This window comes from Struthio camelus, chromosome 7, assembly GCF_040807025.1.
Source record: "Struthio camelus isolate bStrCam1 chromosome 7, bStrCam1.hap1, whole genome shotgun sequence".
Lineage (NCBI taxonomy): Eukaryota > Metazoa > Chordata > Aves > Struthioniformes > Struthionidae > Struthio > Struthio camelus.
In genome coordinates this window covers 22,592,424-22,620,321 of record NC_090948.1, presented here as the reverse complement: position 1 = coordinate 22,620,321, position 27,898 = coordinate 22,592,424, and the positions used below count along the sequence as shown (strand labels likewise).

The 27,898-nt window shown below is 43.9% G+C and overlaps 1 protein-coding gene across 1 annotated transcript in view; it reads right to left on the bottom strand.

The window, feature by feature from the left end:
* Nucleotides 1-27,519, bottom strand: part of ALOX5 (arachidonate 5-lipoxygenase) — a 31,155-nt gene extending 3,636 nt beyond the window's left edge. Inside the window, exons 1-12 of the mRNA XM_068950241.1 lie at nucleotides 27,263-27,519; nucleotides 20,519-20,717; nucleotides 18,678-18,759; nucleotides 16,448-16,570; nucleotides 12,245-12,351; nucleotides 9,154-9,326; nucleotides 8,152-8,298; nucleotides 7,844-8,047; nucleotides 7,524-7,610; nucleotides 5,938-6,116; nucleotides 2,936-3,057; nucleotides 523-623 (exon numbers count right to left, since the gene is read on the bottom strand). Coding sequence (XP_068806342.1) covers nucleotides 523-623; nucleotides 2,936-3,057; nucleotides 5,938-6,116; nucleotides 7,524-7,610; nucleotides 7,844-8,047; nucleotides 8,152-8,298; nucleotides 9,154-9,326; nucleotides 12,245-12,351; nucleotides 16,448-16,570; nucleotides 18,678-18,759; nucleotides 20,519-20,717; nucleotides 27,263-27,412 — 1,674 coding nt within the window. The 5' untranslated portion in view covers nucleotides 27,413-27,519. The remainder of the gene's footprint in view (nucleotides 1-522; nucleotides 624-2,935; nucleotides 3,058-5,937; nucleotides 6,117-7,523; nucleotides 7,611-7,843; nucleotides 8,048-8,151; nucleotides 8,299-9,153; nucleotides 9,327-12,244; nucleotides 12,352-16,447; nucleotides 16,571-18,677; nucleotides 18,760-20,518; nucleotides 20,718-27,262) is intronic.
* Between the last annotated feature and the right edge of the window lie 379 nt (nucleotides 27,520-27,898).

The window sequence follows — 27,898 nt, the reverse complement described above, 5'->3', positions numbered from 1 at the left end:
TAACTTGGCTTACAGCAGCAACCCACAGTAATCACCCATTCATGCACTCACAGCAAAATGCAAAGTAAAGCTGCTTAGCATAATTCATTTTGTTTCACTGCAGAATGAGATACACACTATCAGCACATACCCAAGCAGTTCAGGTAATATCTAGAAAAGTGTGGTGCTGTGGTAGCTCAGCTGTGCACCTGAATCCTTCAGCACTTCTGAAATAGGTCTTAGTGACCCATTTAAATGCTTAAAAAAAATGTTTCCCATAATAAAATCATTAAAACTCAAATGTACAAGCTAGAATCCCAAAATTCTAACTTTGTTGCCTATATAGGAATTAAAATGCCTCTCCCTGCTTCCAAAGGAACCCAGTTTTCCCAGGCTTCACTGAGATTCGCAGATGGCTCTGTAGCATTTTGGCAAGAAAGAGTAATGTAATGTCTGTTCATCTTCTGAAAAATACTTCTCAGACACGGCCCTGGCAAACGCATGTCCCAGTCCAGAAAGAACAGCTTTCCGAGAAATTCCTACCTGACCAAAATTCACTGCTGCATGCTGGGCTGATGTAGTGAATATCACCACTGTGAGATACTCTGCCAGCTTCTCTCGTGTCTTGATCATTTTAGGAAACCCTAAATGAGGAAAAAGAAAGCCTGCAGTTACTCAGCTATGAGCCCCAGAGTCATCAGGCTGATCCAAGTTAGTCTTTTGACTAAAAAGGCATGAATTAGAGGACAGCACAGCAGTTCTCTTCTTGTCAGCACAGGGCATTCTCTTCTTGTCTCTGCTGTAGGTTTTCTCATGTGGTTACCCAACCTCTCCATGTCTTTGCCATCCAGCTGTTAAAAATGTGGGTGATCCTGCCCTACTTCACAAAGGTTTGCAAGGGATCACAACTGTCTGCAAAGTATTTGGAGCTCCTTAAGGGAAAGGCAAAACACAATTACATCTTTAAAAAATATTATATCCCTGTCCTTTCACCCACCTACCCTCCAGCAAGGAACCCAGACAGTCCACAGGGCAGGAGCCTCAGATGCTCCCTTTTTCTTCAGTCTGCAATGCAAGCAGGGAAAGTTCATGCGAAAGAGCAATTGACTGTGTGCTTGAGTTTGAAAAGGTCCCAGGCTTTGACAATCAGGTGCACTGTGAGGAAGAGTGCAGGGAAAGCTTATCTGCTGAAACAGGAAGTGAGGAAACGTGAATTCAGAAAGAGAAACAACAGAAAGAGGAACAGAAATAGTTGCATCAAGCTCTCTTTGAAGGGGAATAATCAGAGCTATATAAATAAAGAAGGGAATGGTTGGGACTAGGGAAGTATTCTGACATCAAGGCACCCCCAAGCCTGTCTCTCTTGTCCCCTCTCTGTCATGGTCCTGTGCTCCAGTTCCCTGTCACTGCCCCAGCCCGACGTGACTGTGAGTCCCAGAACACCTCAGGAGCTGTTGGCACTCTGGGGAAAGGTGCCCTGCCTGGGCTGGCTGCTCTCATGTCTCCACCACCAGTCTGGTGCAGACATGAGCTCAAGCTGATGGTGGGAAGAGGAACCTGGTAGCTACGGCCAGCCACAGAGCCCAAAGAGGGGAGGAAACACCCTCCCCTCCTGCAGCCTCCCATACCCAGCACACTGTGCTCATCTTTTAAAGGGGTTAGGCAGGCTCCCAGTCAAATCAGCAGTCCCAGCAGGAAGGTGACTGGAGGTGGGAGCCCAGGTTGTGATCACCTCCCCCATTTACCCTCCTGCCAGTCTTTCCAGCCCCTGGGCAATGCCCTTGCTCTTGACAGCAGTACAGGCAGGAATGCTGTAGGCTTGGCAGGTTTTCTGGTTGCAGGATGGCAGCCTGCCACCAAGGGTGCTTGTAGTGTGCCACGCCAGCTGCAGCCCTGGAAAGGCTCAGTGTTAGTCTCATATTAAAATGCTTAGGTCCAGCAGGAGGTTCTTACTAGCGGGCCATTCCTAGGTGTTTCTTAAACCCTGAGACAGCTAGAAAAACCAAAGTGACAATAACTAGATGTCCCCTAGTCTTTCGCTCATCCAGGCAGGCAGATCCCAGGAGGCTGTTACACACAAACTGGAGTCCTCCACACACATATGTGTACATGCAGTGCCAAAGCTATCTGTCCCATATCACTGGCCAACAGGTGTTTCCAGATGTAAAGCAGTCAGGACAGTACAAAGAATCCCCACTCAATTGTATAAATTCCCGAAAATTTGCTTGGACAAAACATGTGGAAGGAAGAAAAGAACATGCCTACGGAAGGGCAGAGGAAAGTTAACTCAGGTGGGAAAATAGAGCCATGTGATAGACGAAAGCTCCCACAGTCAAGCAATGGCTTGCAAGAAATAAGAAGCAGTGACAGGAGACAGAGCAAAGGAAAATGTGTCTTGGAAAGAATTATGAATATCTCATCTTGAAGACAGCAGAAAGCTTGATGATGACACAAATGCTGAACAAATGCAAAGTGCAGCAAGATATTTCTGGGGACATCTTCACTTGTTCTGTTTTGGTGTAAGGTTTGGACGAGATGACTCGAGAGGGCGTTGCTTCATCTTTAGATTTCTATCACAGTCCTGGTCTGGTGGTCCCAATAGCAGGGGGTATACACATAGCTGTTGGTTGTATGCACACATAAAGAGAGCCTCTCCCCCAGCAAGCTTAGAGTCTGAACAGATAAGATAAAAGGACCATCTCCAGTGTTCAAGGAGGGATCTTTGGCACGGAGAAATTACGTGAGTTGCTCAAGGTCATGGTGAGGATCTGTGGCACAGGAAAGGACAGTCTTCCGAGGAAGGGTGGACCTGATCCAGGGTCTCAGCCATAAAACTATGCGTCTTTGGGCCAAGAAGGGAGAGGGCCTCCAGCAGTTCAAGACATGCGGCACACACAGCCCTGATAGCAGTAGGCACCCTACAAGCTTTGGTCTCGGCCAGGTCATAGTGCTTTACCTGAAGCCTTCACACCCCTCATCCCATAGACGTAAATGTCTTTGACGAAAGCCTGGAGTTCCACATCCTCGCACACCACCTCATCGCTCTCGTAGTAGATGCGAATCACATCCTCTGCAAAACTGCAGCCAAGGGAACAAATGAACAAAATATAGAAAGCAGAAAGCAAGCCAGGTGTTCCTGCTGCTGAGCATGCAGCGGACAGCTGCTGCATTGAGGGAGGAGGGGAGGACAAGAGCAGGACTTGACACCCACGTATTTCTTCCCCATGAGAGGTGGAAACTCACAGAGGTAACTTTGTTTCATTGCTGACAGCAGTGTCACTGCCTCCCCCACCAAAAAAGATGCTGAGCAGCCCTGTGCCCTCAAACTCTCCCAGTGCTTCCCTCTGTGCTCCTTACTCTTTTATTGGAGGCTTTGCTCCTGCTCAGACCTCTGCTCCCATATCTATATCCTTTCCTTCACTCAGCACAGACTCCCTCTGGCATCACCCACACGGTTCTCACGCTAGGAACAGGGGATCCCAAACTGTGATTCAGACACTGTCCCCTGTGCGTAGGATACTACAACGCGCCCCTGAACACCACTCAAACAGCTGATGCCCTCTGACCACATATACTTTTCACAAAACCCAGTGGCACGCTCCAAAGTGGGGGTGACTCAGAAAACTACTGCTGGGGAAACCAAGCCTTCAGTTTTTCTCCTAGAGCCACTGCACACAGCAGTCATCTTCTGTCTGTTCAGCTCCTCTTCTCTACATACCTCCCGCTGTACAAGCTGCCCGAGATAACTCACCTCAGAAAGAAAGGCTCTTAAAATACAAACATAACAGAAATAGTTCTGAGAGCAGTGAAAACAATGAAGTCCAATGTCCCGCAGATGCGTATCTCATGACCGAATGACTAGTTAACTGAGATATGCTGAGATGTTCTTTTAGCTCTGCAGGTTCCTATAATCGTTCTAAATATTTTGACAGCAACCCATAGTGTGAAACATTTGACTGCAAAACCTGACTGACAGGATCAAGAATTGTTACCCAAACCCAATTCTTCCCAATAAGCTATGAACCTATAGCAACTTGGAGACCTTCACAACTCCATTGATGTGGTAGCTCTCAGCCAACAGTCAAAAGTTATTATCGAGACAGACATCCATCTGCATAAACACAGTTACATAATTTTTGCTTTTGCAGGCAACTAGAAAAATGTAGAAAGAGATAAAGCTGCCCTGCATGCGCTCTGCCTTCATTACCTGGCATCTATGCCAAATGCATACAGATTGTAATCCTTTTCTTACAAGGTGGCATATTTTAGACTCTCTCCGATGCAAATATAAATTACTCTATGAAGCGTGGATGAGGCCTTTCGGGTTGGAATATCTTTGTAAATATCTTCATTTGGATCAGAAATAGGAACCTGAATATCACAGAAGACATTTAAAAATTTGCTGTGTGACCATCGGTAGTGACTAGATACGTACATGATAGGGTTCATGGGTCAGGAGATCACAGACTCAAAAGGGTACTTCCTGTACTTTTTGTAAACCACATTATTCATTTGTGAATAATCTCTCAGACAAGTCTGAGGCACTGTAACACCACCTTCCATCTAGGTTAACAACCACAGCCACACTAATTCAGTTGACTAAGTATTATCCGGTATTTCAAAAGACATCAGATCTCAATCAGCACAAGAAAACACAGGAAAGAAGAGGGGCAAGAACAAACACACACAGGCAGGGAGACTACATCAAGAAAACAACTACATAAAATTATAACTTCCTTTTCTCTCCCAAGGGCACTAACAATTGCAGGAAATATTGCAAGATAACCCCCCCTCCAAAACACAGAAAGCACAGGAGACAAAGACGTAACCAGTACAGCTAAACATTATGCTTCTATGAGAGCACCCAACTTTGTGTATATAAAGTATTTGATTTTTCTGAATAGATTTTTCAAAAGCCATGTGATCAGAAACAGCTGCATATTTAGCAAGCAACTTATACAATGCAAAAATACTATTTTTGGTAAATAAAATGCCAGTGGAAGGTAAAAACTATATGAATCAGTCTATTCTGAGACTGTGGTTCAGTTCTGAAAGGAACTATGTTTGTACGACGGAGCAGACTTGCAGTACACCTCCAGATCCAGAATTGCTGCCTTGCCTGACAAAACTTGGGCCTTGAAATTTTAAGGCATTTTAAGAAAGGTTTTGTTCAAATGAGCTCATGCCCAATTGCCTGGGTTTCTAAACAGAACCCTCCCATGCAAACCAAGCTCACATTTCCACTTCCACTTCAGCTCTGCAGAGCTCATGTGGCTGGTGAGGATAGCTGGGTTCTCTTTTGGTTTGTGTGTCACTGACAAAGTTACTAAATTAATTCCCTTTGTGGAACTAAATTCCACCTCACTAAACCCTGTGAAATCCTATACAGGAGTAAGTAATTACACAGGTATCTCTGAAATACAAAATACTAGAAAACAGGGCTGAAAAGAGCTGTAATTAGCAGTCTTTCAGGGCTGTGTGCTTGACCATATATTTTTCCCCAGATCAGAAGCATGTCAGTAGCATGGTGGTCGGGCTCCAGCACCTGCTAAGCTCCGAGCTAGGCAGAAGGTGCACTGCAGGTACAAGACAGTTATTCAGCTGATCAGTTGTACCTTGCACTGGCTCAGCTGTGCCTCACAAAAGCAACATCTGGGTGAGGCAGCAGCCTCTGGCTCTCCGCACCTTTGAACAGCAAACCCAGCAGGAGCTGGGAGCTGCTAACCACTCTTCAAAAGCTATCAGTACCCCCTCTTTCACCCATGTGATGTTGTTTTTTTCCTGCCATAGGATAGGGTCATCTTCACCTAAACCACTTCCTGAAAGTTTTTTTTAAATAAACTGGTATTAGAAACCTCCACCCTTGGGGACTTAAACTCTCCAGGTGATCTCTTCCAGTGCTTCTCTCTATCTCCAGTGTTTCTCTTCCACAGGAAACTAGCATCTACCATCTCCCACCTCTTTATAGCCTCCCAAACTTTAATGCCATCATCTCGGTAATAGTAGTAGGGGATAGCCTCTTGGCTGTCCATCCCTTTAGCTTTGATTTCCTCAGGGAAGCAGAGGGAGCTATAGGTCAGATCCTTCATTGCCTTCTGTACCATTTGTACATGTCCTCCTCCACCTGTTGCATTTGCCTGCAGGAAAAATAGCAAGACAGGAACAGCATATGAACATCTTCACCTTATGCTGAGCTTTGCAAATTCCCAGAAGATGGCAGTCAAAATGGTGCAGCACCTGTTTTTCCAGGAGAAAATCTCTACACAAACAGTGTTTGGAAAATGCAGCATGTCTGCAAAAAACAGCACTGCAAAACCTTTTAGATGATCTCTGCACAAAAGCTCCCAAATTTTGCTTTTCTAGCATATGATGCTACCATTGTAGCAATATTCAGCTTAAACTTATTTTCCTCTAGTTAGTTTTTGACCTACACTAGAGTCAAATCCTAGGGCTGCAGGGATCCCTGTTGGCAGCTCTTATCACCATGCTCATCCCGCATGCACTGGGACAGATATTGTGCTTCTGCTCAGATGGACGGGAGCCTCTGCTGGGTTGCCACAGTTTGCAGTAATGCACAAAAGTCAAGGAAGGTGCCTGGATTTAACCTGCTTTTTCTCTTTGGGCAGTAACACTAGAGCACAGATGCTCTTCTTTGGCTGGTGCTAGAGGCGCAAGTGGGACAAAGCTGTTCCGAAGCAGAGGCTCCCCTTTGAAAGGGCTTCTGAAACCTCCCTGTGGCTGCTGGCATGTTGTGGCAGAGACTACTGCATGCCAACCCCCAGTGCAAACGCAGCATATCGTTTCTTGGGGAGTCGGGAGAGGATGAGTTGGGTATATGTTAGATACTATTGTAGTCGTGTTTAGATGTTCAGATCTGACCTGTGATCTGAACCACAGTCCACGATAAAGCGCTACATTTCACTAACACAGATGTAACTAAATTTTAATCCTTACAAATCTGCAGATCAGCTACTTATGGCAATTCAAGAAGATAGTGGCTAGAATCTGTGCCCAGTATTTGTGGCTTAGAAAATTATCTTATATTCACATCTGTTTCTATGAGACCAGGCGAATTTCCTTTTGCAATCAGAAATTATTTTGCTCGCCACCCTGTCCCAAGATGAATAACTGAGTACTTCAAAAAATTAGGTATTTAACTGGGTGCTTACAGGTGCAGGATTGTATCATGTTACTCTGTGCTTCTACGCTCCTACCCTAAAGCCGCATCAGCTATGAATATGTGAGTTTCTGGGTCACTACTGAGGTTGGCCAGTTCTGAACTGGAGACTTAGAAGTAAAAGGTATGCTTTGCGCTGCAGAGCACAGGAAATTAGTTAATTTAAGGCATCAGTTACTGGTAAAGTTTGCTGTTTAGTAGAAAAGGTTACATTACATTACATTGTTACCATTACAAGTTACACTTCATTGACAGTGTTTGCTTTTTAGTAGGAAGATCAAGAAACCGGCAATATGGGATGGTTAAAGGATAAACACATGTTGGGAGCTATGAAGAATAATGAAGATTTGAAAAGGGGTTTATTTACCTTGTCAAAGAGGCCACATTCGCAGATAAGCTGTTCTCGGGCTTTGGTATTGATGGCTATTGTGAACCGCATGTGGGGCACCAAGAGCTATGAAACAGGACAAACAGTGAAAGAAGGCAAATACTCATGATTGACTATTATAGCAAACAGGTGCAAAGTTTAAAGACCTGGAAGTCATCAACTAGATGCACACTGCCTCGCAGGGCTGCCAGCTGAGCTATCACATCTCAGCTAACACCAGGACTTCACTTCCCTTTAGTTTGTCAGATTAATACAATAAGCTCCCTGACCCATACATACCCGTTAATACAAGAACCAACCTTGAAGAGGGGATGTACAGCAGGCAGTTGCCGAAACATAGCTATGCTAAACACCTCTGAAACTAAGTGTGTCCGTAAGAGATGGGTCACTGTCTGGTGGATGTGGAAATCAGATGAGCGAACCCAAATTTTGGCTAGCAGCCAGTCATATGTGGCATCTGAAGGAAGGAATATGGGGTTTTCTGGCCCAGGCTTTTGACCAAGCTGAAATGTATAAAAAGAATACAAAATCCAAGTCATTCATGCTCAAGGGGCTGTCCAAGTCAACAAGTCATTTATCCCTTTAAAGACCATGATAGCAAACCCACCTGGATTGCAATGGGTAAAATTTTATTCTCCAGATTCTTATACAGGAGACAGATGGGTGCAGCCAAGTACTGTATCGTGCATGGATCTGTCTTATTGGCATCCACACCATCCAGTAGCTCGTAGTCCACAATGAAAATGTTTCCTTGCTGGAAAAAATAAAAAGGGTGTGATGTGTTTTAACAGAGAGAGGGAAAGAGGAAGGAACATAGCAAAGAGCGTGGGAGAACAGGACAGGGCAGCAGTCAGGAGATAGATGAGAGAGAAAAAAGACGGCGCTCAGGAGGAGGAGAAAGAAGAGCAGAAAGGTGCAAGCAGTAAGGCTCACAACAAAACAGCTCGCAAGTCTAGGCCAAGGCAGCTGGCTGGTGCCTTGCAGTTGCAAGCCAGCAGCCAGTCAACCCTTATTTGCAGCATCTCAGGGATGATATATGCCCTTGAGGCAACAGTTACCTTAGTACAAACTAGCTGGCTTGTGCCTGCAGAGCCCAATTGTGAGCCTTTCAGCAAAGAGCTACTACTTATTTGGCACGCATGCAATGATGCTGATGCAAACACCAGCTTCGTGCTGCCAGCCGAAAAGAGACTCCCTGGCTCATCACACAAACCAAAGGAAGGCGCTGTCCTCACCCACCCTTTCTCAGCATGTTAGTTAACTTTGCAGATGACAGAAGGTAAGACCCTGCTAGGAAGGAGAGAGGCACTTTGCTCCTGTGAGACAGTCAATCTCCAGACCATTCAAATGAAACTATTAAAAAAGGACTCTTCATTTCCTGACGACATCTGTGTAACTGGACCTGGAGAAAGGTATGGCCTGCAGCTCCAGGATATCAGGAGAAAAGAGTGAACAGAAATGTTGCAAGTCTGCAGCTGTAACCAGCTTTGCCATTACACACTACACAGCCTGAAGAGAGGAGATGTGGCTGAAAGTAGTTAGGACAGCGTTTGGAGGCTAGAGAAGATGGGAAGGAAAGGCTGGAGCGCAGCCTCATTCGGAGCAGCACCTTTACTTCCTCCTCCAGGGTCAGATTCCTCTCCAGACTGCACTCTACCATAGCTGTCGTCACTGGAAACTTCTTGGGTATCTCTGTGCATCTCCGGATCAGTACAGGATTGCACCCATTCAGGAACTGGTATCCAAACATAAAGTCTTCCTTCCAGTGCTGCATCACATATTCTAAAGGAAAAACAAGCCCACAGCATCAATATCACTGCATCATGAGGTTCCTCCTTGCCTCCCTGCTTTTTGTTATATCACCCTGCAACTTTGACTAAAGAAAGTAGCAAGAAAAAGATTCAAAACCTGCCAAAGAATTTAAAAAATTCTCTTAAACTAAATCAGTAGCATAATCTTTGTTTTTCACTTCAAAATGAATTAAATTGATAATCAGTGATTTCTCCACACACAGCAGCAATGAGAGATAAAAGATGTCACGCCTATGAAAAGTATTTTCTCCATCTGTAGAGCACTTTCTCGGGTCTTCCAGAATATTTTTAATTCCCAGTCTTCTTCCAGGGTATGCAGGGTATGCAGTACAGGGGAACGAGCCTTGAAAAGATAGCACAGAACGCAGAAGCGAAATATAGAGTAACATGGGTAGGAAAACGAGAGCAGTGGCTGGCGTGGTTCTCATAGCTGGAGCTGGGTGAGAGGTACCTGGGCAGGGTGCTGACTTTGGGTTTCTCACTACAGCTGTTGTTGGTAGCTTTGCTTGTTGGGGGTGCTAGGGTTTTTTTCTCCCCTCTGTTTATTTGTCAGTTGTTAATATTAACCCAAATTAACAACTCATTCTTAAAAAAATGCTATTTTCAGGTACTTGCATCCCCTCACTATAGCATATGTAGTACTACTCTATGTTTTCCACAACTGCAGCTTTCAGTTTCATAGTGCCATGACACCATTTCAGCCTATGAATTCAGAGTCAGAAAAAATATGATCAATGTGAAAATACCATCGATGTCTTCAGAGGAAAAATGAAGTAAATGAAGTTTTCCATTACCGACTATTTTCAGTCAAGGCAGAATTTTTTTTTCTGAAAGCAACTTAATTTTTCTAGAAAAGGTGAAAGGAAGAAGAATAGAGGCCTAGAGGAATGCAGTGATAACTGGGGGCAGGAGGGAAGCCTCAGAACTCACAGTGCTTTCTGACAGAGAGGAAAAAAGTTACAGCTTACTTAAAACTGACATCTTTGTCAGTTTGCACAATGAGTCTGCAGATGTATCTGAAGTCTGCGCCACGCAAAAAGTGACTGATCACATAGGACAGAAACTGCATGACTGAACTTGAACCTGTTTCTGCAAAGGCTTGCAAATAAGTAGGTTCAGAGTTGCATTACTGTAATCAAGACTGATGCTTGAAGTTCAAAACATACAGAATTAGAGCTTTCCTCATAAGTATGAAATGTTAACAATGAAATTAATCTAGATTATAATTCATGTGTTAAAAATACTTTAGAAAGAAATCTTATGACATGTAACAAATTGCTGTAGTTAGATTTTAATAGTTCTGGCTACCTTGTGTATTCTATTTGATACCAGAGACCATAGAAATTACTCCTGCGCCTGTTAACTGTCCTCAGTCACCCTAAAGAGGGGTAAAACTTCAAAGCAAGAGGGAAAACTCTTTTTCTTGGCAGAGTCTGGCTATTCACACACATTTGATGAGCCACATGTTAACAAACTTACAGTGTATATCTATTACATCCAATAATATAGTAAAATAAAATAAAACTATATTGCTGTAGGTCATAGTAGCAGGTTGGGTCTGGCCTACAGGTCAAAGGCTTCCTAGTCCTACTTTACAGAAAGGACACCATCAACTTCAAAACCCTTGTCTATCTGAAATTTTTTTACTTGGTTTTCAAGTAACAGCTAAGACTACCATACGAAAGGGATTAAAGAAAAGAAATATTTTGTCGTCTCTGCTATATTAATGTTACATCAACGGAGTTTTTAACAGTTTCAAAGATACTCCAGAAACTGAATATCCCTGAACATAAAAGCGAAACTCACACCCTTACCGAGAGGTGTTTTTTTAGAAGTAAGAAGATGTGACTGCAAAATAGCAAACGCAGCATAATATTTAGCCGCAGAGGCAAGATGCGCAACTAATTCTGACTTATTTTTGGAAACAGATGAAATTTTGGATAAATGTCGCAAGGCTTTTCAGACCTAACTCCCACCAACTTCCATTTAGGGTTCCTCAAGCTGCGGTGTCCCAGCCTGTTCTGGCTACAGCAGGATCTGGTGAAGAAGCTACAGCTCCCAGGTCATTCCCAGCCAGTGGTTACCTTTTCCCAGATCTGTTGCTCTAACAGCATACACTTTCATGCCTGAAACAAGTTCTGTCAAAATCATCCTGTTGGGAAAAATCTGCCACTGAAAGTACTTAAACTGCCCCAGATCATTGACCCAATGCAAGGACCGACTGAGGGAGAGTTGCATGCAGGAGTACGACAGCAGAGCAGAAGCGCGGACAACCTCCCACAGCAGGGCAGGCAGGAGCAGCTGAGACCTTCAGGATCAGCGCAGTCAGAACCAGGCATATGGCCAGGACAACGCGGGCAACAGTCCTTCACCTGATCTATGCAGGAGGCCATAAGGGGTGACCATAGCACTTGCTTTTAGAGAACATTTCCAAAAGTGCCTCTTGGAAGATTCTCTGTACATTGCAATGGCTGAAGCAGGAGATATATCATGACATTTTCAAAAAGGCCTTAAGAGTTAATATGCTTTGAAAATCCACTAAGCTATCTCTAGATTTATTTGCTAAATACTTTCAAAAATTTATCCGTGTGTGCCTTGCATGTATCTGAAAATATTTTTTAAAAGCCAAAAGGGACTATGATGCTCATCTCCAGGATAGCGCAGGATAGAGAACATCATTGAGCAACCACAAATTTTAGTTTGAGTGAGATCATAGCTTCACTTTTTAGTGACTATTAGTGTGATCAGCAGTCTAAGATTACAGTGTATTTATGATAAGGCAGGGCAGACTAGAAGTCTGATCAGCCACTTCCACCCTAATCAGAAATGATCAAGACGACTACTTAGTCATTCTGGGACATGAGCATGAGCAAACGCCAATACACCCACCAGAGATTGTGTTGCTGATTCTGACAAAGATCTTCTCAAAATCTGCGAAATCACTCCAGGAGGACTGGAACATGTGCATAAAGCGGTTGATATAAAGATTTTCCATCCTAAAAAACAAACAAACAACAAACCCGCCTCTGAAAAAATCATCTACAGTTTCCCCAATGTCCTTCTCCATTCTTCTCCACCCTTCTATACACCCAATTCACAATAAATTTTTTTAGTGGTGAAATGTGTGAGATTGGACACCCTACAGAATGAAATTTTCTGGCTATACCTTTACACACAAGCTTGAAGGGCATCTCAAGAGCCCACTGCCTGCTACTGCATTTACAGAACTTCATGCTAGAGTTGTTCTAAGCAGCCTACAACGGCAGTGCTATAAGAGCGATGTCATATAAAATCTGTATCCAAAACCCCTGGTGCTCCAGACATTGTCTCACAGGGAGTTAACTTGATGCTCTACTTTAACCTTAGGAACCAGGTCACTTGACTGCAGACATCACATGAACATGGAGCTGGAAGCCAGAAACATCTGATTGGAGCTCTAACTCAGGGAATTATTCTGCCTACAACAAAGTCAAGCAAGTTCACCTCGTATGAGACCATGACAAGTCCTAGATCACTATATAAATGCAAAACTTGTTACTATTAAATAGAAAGAATTTATTTTGACTGGAAGGCAAACAACAGATTTGAAGAAGAAAGATGGCTTTGCACCAACACTTCAAAAGTGCAAAGAGAAGCATGAACACCATACAAAAATAGCAGATAATGGAGCAAAGAAAGGTCACAAGGTCACAGGAAATCCTGCTAAGAATTTGAGGAAAGAAGAAGCCCAGAAGGGTCGATTCACTATCAGTAAACTTGGATTGAGGTACCCTGAGAAGAACTGGATTAGAAGTGGCCAAAGAGCACAGAAAGGCTGGGGAAACAGCAAGCAGGAAAACGGAGGAGGCTTCTAAACCAGCATGACAATAAATCAGGCAGAGGCTTTTGTACAAATCCCTAGAAAAGGATGTTTATGCTAGTGCAGATCATAGTCAAGGCAAGAGAAGGTGTCTGGAGGCATGTTAGGAAGCAAAACTCATGCAACTTTCTAGGCTGAAACAGCAGACAACCTCTTTGGACACCTGACAGGGACACAAAAAGATCATACAAGGAGTAAAGAAGGGCCTTTCATGAGCATCAAGAAGGGAGGGTAACTACTGGACAGGACTTTCCGGGTAGATATTAGGACAGGACATTACCTCAATGAGCTGAGCTGCCCAAATCACAGATGAACTTCAAGTAGAAGTGTGACCATGAGTAGTTTACATTAATTTAAACAGCAAAACTCAATAGCTTGAGAGCAGTTGCTTGTGCCTGTCTCACTCAGCAGTTGTCACTTAAGGTTCTGTAGAGCCTTTCTGTAGAGTTGTTTGTAAAATTTCATCTGCCCAAATGCAATACTATGCAAGCCTGTGTTTCTGGCACAGAATCCAGGATGAGGGTTTCAGTTTGCTAGATGCTATAGGTTGCATCCTATAGACTTGGAAGCAGGTGTTTCACACTGGCTAGTGTTGTACCAAGAGCACCAGCTCTTTGGAAATACAAGCAAGTTTGATATCACATGCCATTGTTAAGGTAATAAGAGAAGATCCCAATGACCTTGCATGAGGCTTGTGTATTTTCACATCTCTCTTCTTCTCTTAAAGGAGTTATTCTTTGCTTTTTTGAGCTAAACTATTTCCTCAAGCTGGACCAAAAGAAGAGCTGCACAGTGTTTGCTTTTGTCCCTTGACTGGAACCTTTCCTTGTGTTTGCCACAGATTAATTCACTAGAGACTGCAGTGCAGCTGTGATGGGCTTTTCCCTCTTTCAGGATGGCCACATCTCTGGCTCTGTCCCATAGGGATCAGGGTTACACTGTTGTCCCACCTACCCTGCCTGAACCCCAGAGGACTTCACAGGTATGCTGGGGGTCTCCACCCAGCACTTTCTGCATGACACTATCAGTTGGCACACAGAGGAAAGATAAACTAAGAATTATAGATGAGATGTGATAATCTGGCCTGCATTGTATTGCAGTCCAGACTGCAGATCAAGAACGATCCCCTCCTGGCCTTATAAAAAATTGTTAGTCTTTTAAGCAGTCCTATCTAAACTTCCCCAATTTTCTTGGCTTATTTTTCTTCTTCCCTTTTTTTTTTTTAATTATTTTGCCAAAGAACTATTTTTGAGGGTGATTAATAAACTCATTATCTGCTAACTAAAAAGGTATGCTAAAAACTCTGCAGGGCTGGGTCCTCATACCTGTCTAGTGAAGAGGAACATCAGAATCTAGGGTTTTCCAAGGATCTACAGTCAAGGCCCCAAACTCTTTAAAGCTTCTTAAAAATCCCATTGAGTCCAAAGGGTAAACTTGGGAAATAAGATATTTCATGAGGTGAGAAGGGACCTGAACTTCTGGCTCACATTAATGATGGCAGACTTAGTTCCTCAAAAGTCTAAACACAGATATACAGTTCAGGCAATGCAACTATTCCAGGATCAACAGATGAGAGAGGCACTAGAATAAGACAAGGAGATGAGGGAAAATGGACATTTCATCCCTTGCATCTGGGGCTCAGTCCGGGTAGACTGTGCCACCGAGTAAGCTTGCAGCAGGATGGCAGTGAGTAATGCTTTATACTATTAATTTAAATCTTTGCATGACCCCACAGCCACTTCTCTGGTATCACTATAGTACTATACTATGGTATTAATAGTCCACAAAAATCTGTACTCCGCTATCTATTCCGTTATTTGTCTCTCGTCCTAGTTTGCACAAGATAGAAAGCTAAAGACCCCTGGTCTTAAAAGTTATTGAGCTGCCTTATTCCAAATAACTCTGAAAGGTCTAGGTCCTCTTGTCCGTATGTGCTGCAGAAGCACACCTATCACCTTGTTCATACATGCTGGAGATTGCCTCTGCTTATTTAAAAAAAAAAAAAAAAGATTTGCTGATATTATAAAGCATCATTCTATTGTGAAAAACAGATCCTAGCGTAAGGGAGAGAGGAAAGAAGGGAGAGATCTACAGCAGAGCTAGTGGAGCTAAACAAAATATGTTTTCTTTGAAGCTTCCAATTTTCCAGTTTAGAAAGCAAGCAGGTAGATACCAATTTAGCTAAAAGATTTGACTCTTTGTTGGTAGTCAAAGTCAGTAAGGCATTGCACGGATATAATATCAAGAAGGCTCGCCTAACATGTAAGTCTTGAGCCACCGTCAGTTTCCCAGATGGACTCAGATAAGCAAAGATTCACTGTCACAAGAAGTTGCAAATTTCTCGGTATGGCTATTAAACTCCCTAGTTCATATCAGTCTGTGCTTGATGATGTAAGCACCATCTGAGCATTCAAATAATGGGAGGCACACCTTTCGAAAATGTGAAGAGACCTGTAAATTAGCAGAATCACAGATGGAGAAATCACAGGTGATCTTGGAGCGCTCTCGCCTCCTCTCTGACTGCCCCACCATCTGATACGGTGTTACATGATCTGGGCGTCCGTGACAGCTCACAATGGGACTCACAGATCACAGCAGGTCTATTTGCCTCACTAACCCCATAATATTTGAAGGAGCTCTGTGGGATTTTTCATGCTCACCCCCTGACCAAGACTGTTGTTTTTTCAATGATGTGACAAGTTCAAGCAAGTATGTGGTGACTTTGTTGCCCCTTTGTTGTTGTAACAAACTTACCTGAGGTTAAGTGATGAGCCGCCGAGTACAACTTTTCTTCAACAGAGTCTCATGAGGACACACATACCATCTTTTTTTGGTGTCTGATTTTAGAGCCTCATTTTCCTACACAGCCAAAGGAGAAGAGCATCTCCAGAGGGCGACTCTGAGCACTAAGCCAGATGCCTGAGGTAGCAGGTGTGAATAATCCTCTTTCCTGCACACTCACTTTTCAGTAGTGCCTCTCCTCCCTTCTACAACCAGAGCAGACCCTAATGAAAATGCAGGGGCTCAGCCAGCTCCAAATCTGAAAGGCTTAAGATATCAAAAAAAAAAAAAAAATATCCTTTCCTTCAGTATTTTCCTATTTTCATTAACTGCAGATCCAGCTAGGAGAAAAAAGTCCAATTTTGAGATGTTAACAGAAGAGGTAATCAGATCCTTACCCCTCCTCCAAAAAAAAGTTTATTCTGAACTCCTGAAGTTCCACAAACACTTACGCTTTAGAGTAGTTCAGAACAAAGTCAATTCCCTTCTCGTTGTCAAACTGGATGTCACGGGGCAGTTCACTGTGAGAATGGGCATCTATGCTCAGTGGAAAGCCAGGATGCCACTCCTTCCAGCTGAGAAAAGAAAAAGATGTTAGATTAACCATATAAACTTACCAGCAAGATAGCCATGTACTTCCCTCACTTAGACTACTTCTGTGACTCAGCAGGCTAATTTGGGACAACAACAATGACTTATATTACACGAGTACCTCCTAGTATTCTATGGGATCCGGAAGTACAAGTGAAGGGATCTACTTGGCCATGTAGATTCACAAAACTTGAAGTAATTTAATATCTGTGATATTTCCAAACACTTGTCATATTTTGTTGAAATTGGCTAGCTTCAAATTTATGGGAGGTGGGAGGAAGGAGACAGCCAGCTGCCTGACACACGCTATTTGATCACGTTAACCTCTTTTGGGGGACTACATCTTTGTAGTACTGAAATACAGCCATAACAGCATGAAACGGATAATCTTGAGATTTGAAGCAAGCAGTGATATGATACAATTTTGCTAATTATAATTGTGCAATGGACAGACATAGAAATAGACAGGAATTGTAAGTGACTTGTGCCCTATTAAAAGTTCCTAGTGTTCAAAGGTATGCTCAGTGAGCTACCTTTCTACATTAAAAATAATGCTCTACCCAGCTGTCACTGCAGAGTCACTGAGCAGAAATGCCATCTGTCCCACGTTTGCAAAAAATACTGTAGAATAACTAGCACCTAAAAGTGCTCAGGCACGTATTTAGTTTTCTCCAAAAGGCAATTCTACCAGAGATACATATAGCCTTGCCTTAGCTTCTCAGAAGAGCATTACCTCCTAACGGTCATGGCACACATTCTCTGTTTTCTGCAGTGTATATTATTGCACTGTGCCCTTCCCTTTGGCAACCGATGTGGAAAAATTTTTACTTCAAAACAAAAGAAGGCAATTTATAGGGAAAAATGTTTCAATGGTACTGCCAAATTGCCTGCCACATGGACTGCATTGTGCGTTATCAGTTATATATTTGAATTGTAAATTGTTGTTTCCCTGGAATTACAAATGATTTTGCCTTCCTTTTTGCATACACAGATCAAATCTTCTTTGAGCTATGTTTTCCTCTGCTCTATTTCCATCATTTGTAAGCAAGATCCTTTCATAGTCAAACGATATCAACAACGTATGCCAAGGCTCAGTCCATCAATTCTGAATGAACCCTCCATCCTTCTGATCCTTATTATCATGATGTAAGTACAAGAAACTCCTGTACTTTTAAGGAAGAGTATGTTTCTAGCAAAGGGAAATGTTTGAAGTCTTCTGGAGTTACCCGTTGATAAAAGATAGGATTCTCCATTTGTGACCTTCTCTTGATTAGGAGAAAAGGTCTATGACAGTATAAAGGTGGGAAACAGCGGCAGGGAAACAGCTTTGAGGATGAAGATGCCCCTTTTGTTTTGATAGCACATTACATTTCACTCCAAAGGAGCCAGATCACCCACTGAACCTGGGTGCAAGAAACAACAAGACTAACTTGCTATAGCAGCTGATAAGCTCTGGTAACGATAGACGTGTTCAGGTTGCATTCCAAAACTAAGGTACTGCCTACAAATAGCAAATGAAATCTGTCTTTGACTCTTCCTTGAAAGCACAACTGTGTGCCAGAGGGTCCCCACACAGATTGTAACTCTGAATGCACGCTAAAAATGGGCTTCCAGATGGGCTTATTTGGGATTCAAATATCTCATAATGCCCCCTGCACCAGGATGATCATCACTTGCAGTGAATTCCATCTAAGTAAAACCCATATATAGCCGATATGGGAATTTACAGTTCTGCTTATCCAGCAGTCCAGCATTTACAGGAACAAGATAAGTTGAATATACTCTGCTTCTGCTGTATCTCACCTGAGCTAGATTTGCTGGGACTGGTTAATGGCACTACAGCGTTCCCAGACTGTTGACTGTGACACTTACTCCAGGACATGCACGAGGGAGACGCTGGCCCCAACATACATCATGTTGTGGCTACTTCTTGCTCTGCTTTAAAACTGATGTTTGGGGGCAGAGTCACCATTCAGTGCTTGACCCCTCTCTGCGGCTGCCAGCTAGCACCAGTATAGTAATGGATTGGTGCTAAATGGTGACCAGATGAGAACAGGGCCTGGACTTTCTGTGGAGCTACGGGAAACTCACCGATACATTTTTTGCCGGTTCTCAAGTTCTTTGCGTCTGTGTTGCTTCAGAATCTGGGTCTTGTCATCCCGGGGGAGCTTTGCTGTGGAACAGAGGAAAGACATAGGGTTATGAGGTCCCTCTACCTATCACTGCCCAGGTCTTGAGGAGAACAGGAATGTTTCCAGACTTTCAAATTTCTGACCTGTATCTTTACTAAGTCACACAATCCTATTTAATACCTAAAGTAGAACAATAGGTAACTAGACAGTCTGTGGAAGAAGATAAGCTCCAAACTTAGCATCTCCAAAGGGCAATTCACTTAAGTTAGGAATATCTGTCTCAACTGCATATAAAACCTGAATACCTACAGCAGACACTTGCTGTACATATCTAGTGATAAATGGTCTGAATAGTGCCACGTGAATGAACTTTACATTACAATGTCTAGAGGAATTTTTTTTATATTAGGAAGTAACTCCTATCCCTCTCCTTGAACCATACTCTCCCCTATCAGCTTGGAGGAATAAGCATTTCTTCTTACTATGAGAACAGGAGGTAAAAAAAGTGAGGTTTCTTTCCCTAACAGCTTGCTCTTCTGACCATGTATCCATAACACTATTAAATAACACAGACACTTCCTTAGAGATCAGTAGAAAGAGCAAGGTATCTGATCCACTTTACATATCCAAAAGGTAAGGCAGATAAAGTCAGTAAGAGTTTCATGGAAATAGCTGTTTGGGGTTTGGAGTTGGATAACACAACTAATTACGTAAGGCTAATGTGCTCCAGCTGGCTGTGTTTAAGTTATCAACAGGGTCTCACTTGCTTTTTCCTTTTACCTCACCATATTCTGAAGTTCATGGAAAACTACTTTCCTTGGAAGTTCAGAGTTTTTATAAATCAGATTATGAAGTATGGAAAGCCCCTCTGATGACCAAAAAGAAACTGAAAGTTATAATTATAGCATTAAAGGGTTTAAACACACAACTCCTCAGCCAAGAGCATGTACCAGCCAGGCAGCCAACAACTTAATGGGAAGAAAAACATGCATTTCCCACCACTCCATATACTCTTATCAGTTGTTTTCAGACACTCGTGCTGCAGGCCACTACAGCAGCCAAACTACACCAAGAAACCATGAAGCAGAACAAGCAAACTTTGGCGGCGAACGACTCCCCTATCCCCTGTCACAGCACTGGTAAGTGGGTAGCCAGAGACAGTCAAAACACAAGTTTCAGGTCCAACAACCCACTCTGAAAAGAGCATAGAAGTGCCAAAATTTTTCTCAGCTGGTCACTGCTACTCACAGCAGCTGTATCCGTCTCACCTTGCCTTCTTCTGGACTTGACAGCATAAAAGAGAAAGGCTGAAAAGTGAAGCTGCCCTTTTCCAACCAGTCCTAGTGCCTGCTGGGCAGTCTATTTTTAGATTTTTATTTTACTCCTGAGAAAACTAGATAATTTCCATGCACCTAATTATGAGAAAAATACATATTTAGGGGCTCACTAGGAAGCACCAACATGACATTAGTTCAAGGACCAAAAGAGCTTCCAGTAATGGAGAAGTGGAGCAGAGAGAACCTTGTCATTGGAGTCAGCCTTCATATTCAAGTCAGCCTAGGGACTCTCCCTTGCATGTGCTTCCCAAGATATACAACTCAACAGCTAGCATCCAGCCCAATAAACTGCTTGTAAACCAGTCCTGGTCAGCAGGGAGAAACGATTCCCTGGAATTCAGAAGAGAACTGGCAGGGGGTCTGTGCATGCGAGAGAAGATTGGGAGGTATGTCAGGAAAGGGGAGGGAGAGGTGGAAAAATCCTGGATGCTCTACAGGTCATCAGATTTCTTACAGCTCTCACCTCTTCCATCCCGGAGGACAATCTCTTTTTCATCTGTAATCCATCGGTAACATGGGAACTCCAGATAGTCACCAAGTGGCGTTTTTACAGTGATATACTTAAGGTACCAGTCATCCTGGTACCAATATTTTCTTTTCTCAATTTTTATTAGCTGAATTTCTCCAAGGTCTTCTTCCACAGTCACATCATAGGAGTCAACCTGTAGAGCAGAAACAGTCAGTGATCCACTGAGCACCCAGAAAGCACAACCAGCATTTCATAAGCCTATCTGACATCCACTGTGGACTGGTATAGCATCGGCACATGGAACTTTCTTGCTTGCATTAGGTGAGAAAAGAAAGGCCTGTTATTAGGCTGCAACCTAACAGAAAGATGGATAATAGAGCAAATAAGAACACACAATGCACTCTAGAAATGGAAAAACATTTTTCTATGCAAACTAAAAATGATAGCAGTCCTTGAAATTTTTGAAAGCCTGAGAAAAACGTGCAAACCATGAAAGTATTTACCACTGCTCTAGCAATACCTGGAAGAGGTATTGCTAGGACTTGTCTATTCCTGCAACTGGAGTAGAAGGATGGCAATGAGATCAATATACTGGACTGTGTATATTAGTCAGATGTATTTCAGACTAGGGACTATATTCAAAATATGTAAATTCCCTTTGCTTCATGCTTTTTACGGCTGGTCTTCTCTCTACCATCTTCAGTTCTTCATTTTTTAAATGAGGACAATGATCCTTTTCTTCTCTGTCTGTGGGGCTCAGATTCACAAGGAAATTGAAGCAACTAACTGAAAACAGAGATTCACAAGAACTCCATCTAGCTCTAAAGCTAGATCACCTCAGTGTCTTTAGACACTCGTGTTTTCACACACGACTTCCTTAGACAGCATGCGGAAACCTGATTTAGCTCCTTTCTCAATTTAGAGTTAGCTCAAAGACCTGACTCCTGCAATGCGAAGGGACTTCAGCCCAGACTAACACAGTAGTTAGTCTGGTTAGTCCTTTCCCATGTTAAGAGTCTGGTTAAAGGGGCTCTGCAGGCTAGGACTCATATCATCAGTGGCCTGCCTGGACAGGCCCCAGAAACTTTGCATTATTGGCTGTACAATGATCCAGGTGAAGAGCAGACCTATCCTGCCATTGCCTCTTGCCCAAGCTCTGTGGTGGCGCCAGAAGAGTGGATTTGAACCTGGTCTGGCCAAGGAAGCCACCAAATGCCGTGCTTTCACTTTCTTGCTGACTGTTCCAGTCACAGGGCCATAAGAGATGTAGCAGCAAACTACTTTTCTCCTTCTTCCATTTGAATTGCGATGGCTTTGACTACCGAGGGAGTCAAAGGTCCAACAACCCACTCTGAACAGAGCATAGAAGTGCCAAAATTTTTCTCAGCTGGTCACTGCTACTCACAGCAGCTGTATCCATCTCACCTTGCCTTCTTCTGGACTTGACAGCATAAAAGAGAAAGGCTGAAAAGTGAAGCTGCCCTTTTCCAACCAGTCCTAGTGACTGACAAGTGGTAGGCCTGTCCTGAGCCCACGTCCCAGGGCTCTTCCACCAGATGGCTGACAGGTGTAGAGCTGCTTGGCTCTTCCAGGGTGCATGTGTCTGTGGGCATGTGCAACAGCAAAACTAGGCAGCTAAGTGCTCTAGCCACTGAAAGCCACAGAGCACTAGTCATCTGCATACAACAGGGTGACTTCAGCCACCAAGGTGAAGCATCGGTTCAGCGTGCGAATCCTACTTTCCCACAACGCTGCCTTCACTGTGTCAAGTGCACAGCCAGGCCTGGGAGAAGGATGGTTGTGAACACGCTGCTCCCTGTGGCACTTCTCACCTGTGTTAAGCACACCTTGCTCAGCACAGTGGCTGTTACGAATTCCCCAGTGCTGAACTCTGCCTATTCACTAAACAAGGAATTCAAGTGAATAACGAAAGGCACTTAGTGCCTATTTAAGTGTCTCACTAAATCGCCCAATAGATTTAGGATTGTGAACCCTTATCCCAAAGATGGGTACTTCAGCCCCTTCACGAGACTGGGGCTAACCTTTCTGAGATATGCGCAGTGTGTTATTACGTGCAGGGACAGCACCCAGCATACTACAGTTCTGATCGTACTTGCACTATTAGGTAATACCAGAATAGAAAGAAATGAGTAATCATTTCAAATATCACCAGAAAAGCACCATGCAGAGCTAGGCAGTTAAGGAGAACAAGAACTGATTCTCCCTTTCCAATAGTTTAAACAGCTCAGAGAAAATGGGGACTGCCAAGTGCATCATAACAAAGCTGAATTAGGTACTGCAATCATGAGAGTAGTGGGCAAAGCCTGTTCTGCTCAAAATTATGATCCTGCCAAGCATAATGTTGTTGCAAGATAAGACTGTGCTCTCTTGTGGTTTTTCTTAACACAATCGATATTCTTAGAAACCAATCAGCTGCTGAAATCAAAAGGACAAGGCACTCTTCCTCTACGTGCTGCAGGGTCTGTAGCAATTCACCTGCCTGCAAAACTTTGTCATTTGGTTTCTGACCAAGACACCATGCCCTGCTTGTTCTTTTCTTTTCTCCTCAAGCACTTGATGTATGCCCACTGTTACTGTATTATTATTTGCTAGGAAAAGGCTAATTCACATAAGGACCAACTCTGAAAAATGAAGAAAGATTAAACTCCAGAGAAGAAAAAGGAAGAAAAGTCATTTTTAAACGCCTTCAGATAGCACCTATTTCAATTGTTACAAAAGAAAGATTCATAGCAACTTGCACCCACACGATTAGAAGAAAATACAAGATTAAGAGGATCCCTTGGCATCCCTTCCTCTCCCATTTTAGCTCGAGTCTCCCAGTCAATGCAAAGTACTCTTTTCTATGAGCTGTGCATGATTTACCAGCTGTGATAATCATTTGGGAATGAAGATATCTATCTGCCCACCAGGTTTGGGACGGCAGACCTCAGTTCTCTCATAATCCATTACATAAAACTACCAGCTTTCATAAAGTTGGTCACATCTATTTGACTCACAGAAGTCAGAGAAAAATTAAAAAACAATTAGGCTTTGAAGTCCGTTCTACAGACAGTGAAACACTGTCCTTGCCTGTCTTCCTCCAAGGATGTTCAGCAATCAGCTTTGAAACTGTTCAGGACATGACTGCTGCGCTGCAACTTACGTTCAGTTATTTCACATTCTACTCTAGTTCATATTCATTATCCCGCAGCTTCTAATTCTCTCATAAAAATAGTGACTGTACGCTCATAACAATAAACTTCTTACTAGGCTTAGGTTTCACACTGAATCAGTACTTCTGCTATTTTGTATTTCTTTTCCAAGTCTAGACGGCACCTTGCAAAATCGCAGGCTGCCATACCATATATCTCAAACTCAAGCGTTTCCTGCTTATGCATCTCTACATGCAATTGCAAACACAACTTCAGTTCTCTCTTTCCATTTTACTATGGTCCTGTTGCGCTTGCAAGTCCAGAGTTGTACATAACCACCTTGCAGAGGCGCAGTCCAAATGAATCCACAAATCTACCTGAATTATTACCCATTTCTGTTCATCACTCTAAAGGAAATTAAAACACAAAGACTAATGTCATAACCTACAGAAGCGTACGATAAACTGCATCTGGATCAGCTTTGCTTTGTATTTGGCTACCTCAGGTTTTTTTACTCCATCTTCTCACTCATTTCTAGTTCCAGTTCCAGGGCTAGTCATGCACAGAGGAAGAATAGGGTGAACAGAAACAGTTATCTAGACAAAGGAAATGGCGGGTTTTTTTTAGTTCAAGTCCTCATGAAAACTCCTTGCTTCAAGCGACTTGTATGGCACAGAACACCTGAAATGAATCTTATTTTCTCATCAGCTCCTCATTGCCCCAGATACTCATCTAGCCTTTGTTTTCTTTAAATGTTCAGCTAACAATTTCCTTTAAAAAAATCCTCATTTAAACATACATATTTCTATAGTTCCTATGACTTCACACCTATGTAAATACATCTAAGATTAAAAAATGAAAGAGCAGAGTGAATTGGACTCAAAGAGCTGATAGAAATGTCACATCTGTAGCTAATCCTTTGCCATAAATTCATTCCTCAGGCAAATAACTTCTTCACTACCATTAAGAGAGCCCTAAATTAGTTGCACAAGTCTTTATCTGTGTAATGCAAAAAGGACATTCAGTTAGCCTAATCATGCCTGAAGGTTTTTAATCTATTTCTGACCATCACAGTCCCCAAGCTAATGGCACTGCTAAAAGTGAGGTCCCCTCCTGACTCCCCACCCAGCTTTCTCTGCCTCCAAGCCAGTGAGGCCATATACTAATGACAAAAACATGCACCATTGCTTCCAGAACCTCACTGCTGCAATGCTCTCTTCTTAGAGCCTTTCTTTCCTCCCTCATTAGCTCTTTTCTCTAACTTTGCCTCTAATATTCCCAAAAGACAGATAATTCATTCGTATATAGCTGGGTTCAGAGTGAAAGAAGTAACGAAGATTGTTGGACTGTCCAAGCCCCCAAAGCATCCTATCCAAACAATTTAATCCCTCGCAAAACCTGAGGCTCTTTCTCTTTGATGAGAGCCTCCTGCTGACCAGCCTGATACTGCAAAAGGAATGACACAGACAAACTCTCCCCATACCCACAAAACTGCAAGTGGAAAGAGCCCTGTTTCCCCCCTGGAAATACTGGGGAGCGTCTTTCTTTCAACTACAGCAAAAAGCAGATGAAGGGGAAATAGGAAGAAAACAGGGAACTGAGCGGCACTGACACTCACTGAAATCTCTCTGCACCAACAGGAACTTACTCAAAAGTCACTGAGTAAAGAAAAACAACTATGGCTTTCCAAATCGCTTGTGTCAAATACTTGTAGAAAGTCTAGTAAAAATGAAAACTGAGCTTACGTTGTGCAAGTCCCTTCAGGTTTTCCACATCCCTTTCTCATAATCAACATTTGGCATGCAAATTTCTCATTCAGAATTGGTCCAAGCCTTCACTTATCATAGCAATAGCCACAATTTGCATTAATTCAAATGAAGCCATTGCCAGGATAGTGGAATTATTGAGCCTGGCCCAACCTTTACAAAAGAAATTGAAAAAGTGGACAAAGCCTTACAAGACAGTACTGTAGAATTCTGGCTATCCACTAAAAAAGTCAATTTTTGCAAATGTGTTCCTGATTGAATAGTTCTGCAGAAAAAGAACAATGCTAGTGAAAGAAATACTAAAATAGAACTGGTTTCAATTGCTGCATTTGACAAACAAACCAACCTGAAAGTCTTTTGGCCTTCCTCAGTTTCAGGTTTTAGGGTTTTTTTGTTGTTGTGGTTGTTCTGTATCTGTATTTTTCTTTTCTTTCTTTCTTTCTTTCTTTGGGTAACTTATTAGTAAGAGTTACAGTGTTTTGGGGATAATGTTACCTGAACAGGGAACAGCACTGTCCAAGAAAATGCTGCTCTCAATACGAAAACTTAGTGCATCATACTGCAAGTTTCTGATGAGTCAGAGACTTTATAAAACATAGATTTATTCTCACTCTGCACCAAAAATACAGGCTCAAAAAAATGAATGTACGTTTGTAGTGTTAAACAAACACATGAAAAGAAAGAAAATAACCTGGCTAGGGAGGAAAGTACTCATTAAGTTTAGTCAAGGATCTTTGCACTAGGAAACATCTGCAGCAGTCCCCACCTCAGAAAGCTTACTTACTTACAATGTATTTTATATAAAATGCTAGCACCTGGGTAAAAACTTTCAAATGTGCCTAAAGGACAGACTCCCAAAGAGAACATAAGCAGTCCTTTTAGTGCATGTATCTGTTGCTGTAGCGCTACTGATGTCTGCAAATATCCATGCGTTGCCTCCTTACCTAGGGAGTCCAGTGCCCACAGGTATCTGCTCCTGCTGGAACCGGCCCCGCAGCAGTTCAAGAGCTGCTGCTGACCGCATACTTAATGCCCACATCATGGCATTTTCTCCCTGCTACAGGATCCAATCCAACTGGGGGTTCACAGCGAGCATCCCCATCACAGCCACCTCTCAAAAATAGTGAAACCCCTTTTGTAACCTAGGGATAAGAGGAGACTGCTCAGTTGCTGGAGACCCTGGAGCTTCTCTCCTCAACCAGGGAGAGCTCACCCCTCCTGGGAGGGCATCCAAACCCACCAGTTTGCAGGATACTCCGAGGTCTTGTTCAACCTCTCTTGCTAATGCTGTTAAGCTTTGTTTAAAATATGGGAACATTCACTGGATAAGAAAGACTGTATGGATACCCACTTAGGAGATCTGGAAAACAACATCTCTGAGCAATAAATGTTTCATCACAAAAGCGAGCAGCTTCAACAGTAAAGGCTGGTAAGTCCGCACACCTCTGAATTTATTAGAGCATCTTCCTCAGACTTTAGATTATAATTATCCTGGGACCATATTTATACATTCTATCGGTCACACACCATTTGTCAGCAAAGGGATTTCCCTAGCATTCGTAAGGAAAAGCACTGGGAGATCTCGAAGCCCTTTGTAAGCCCCATATTCCCCCACGACTGACCGCAGCCTGCGGTATCCGAAGGACAGAGACGCCAAGCACCGGCTGCCCAGGGTGCGCGGTGCGAGGGCTCCCGCCGCCGGGCGCGGCGAGGCTCCTCGGGGCGCAGGGGCAGCGGGCGCCGGCTGCGCGCTCCGGGGACGGCGGGCGAGGGAGCCCGGCCGCCCCCGGGGGGGCGCGATCCCGGCCGCGGGCACTCACCGCGCCGCGCTCGAAGTCGTTGTAGAAGGGCTTGTCCAGGAGGTGCCTCTCGCTGCAGCCCGCCGCCCCCTCCAGGCTCAGGTACACGTAGTCGTCGGTGCCCGCGAACCACTGGCTGCCCGTGGCCACGGTGACCGTGTAGGACGGCATGGCCCCACCGGCACGGCACGGCACGGCACGGCACTACCGACCCGACGGCTGCTGCGGCGTCCGACTCCTGCCCCGGCACAGACCGCGCAGAGCGCCGCCCCCGCCCCGCTCGGCCCGGCCCGCCCACCGCCGCGGCCCGACTCAGCCCTCTCGGCGTCTCTCCCCGACCCCCCCCGCACGCCGTCTGTGCTGCACAGCTGCCCGGCACCCAGCACAGCACCCCCGCCCCGCAGAGCTATGCCAGCCCTCTGCACTGCACCCCCATCCCAGCACAGCTCCCTGCATTGCACCACCCCTTGCCCAGAGATACCCTGGCACCCTGCGCTGCACCCCCATCCCACACAGCTGCCTTGTACCCTGCGCTGCACCACTGTCCCAGCACGGCTGCCCAGCCCCCTGCATTGCACCCCTGTCCCACACAACTACCCAGCACCTGCACTGCACCCCTGTCCACATGCACCAACCCCGGCACTACACCTCTGTCCC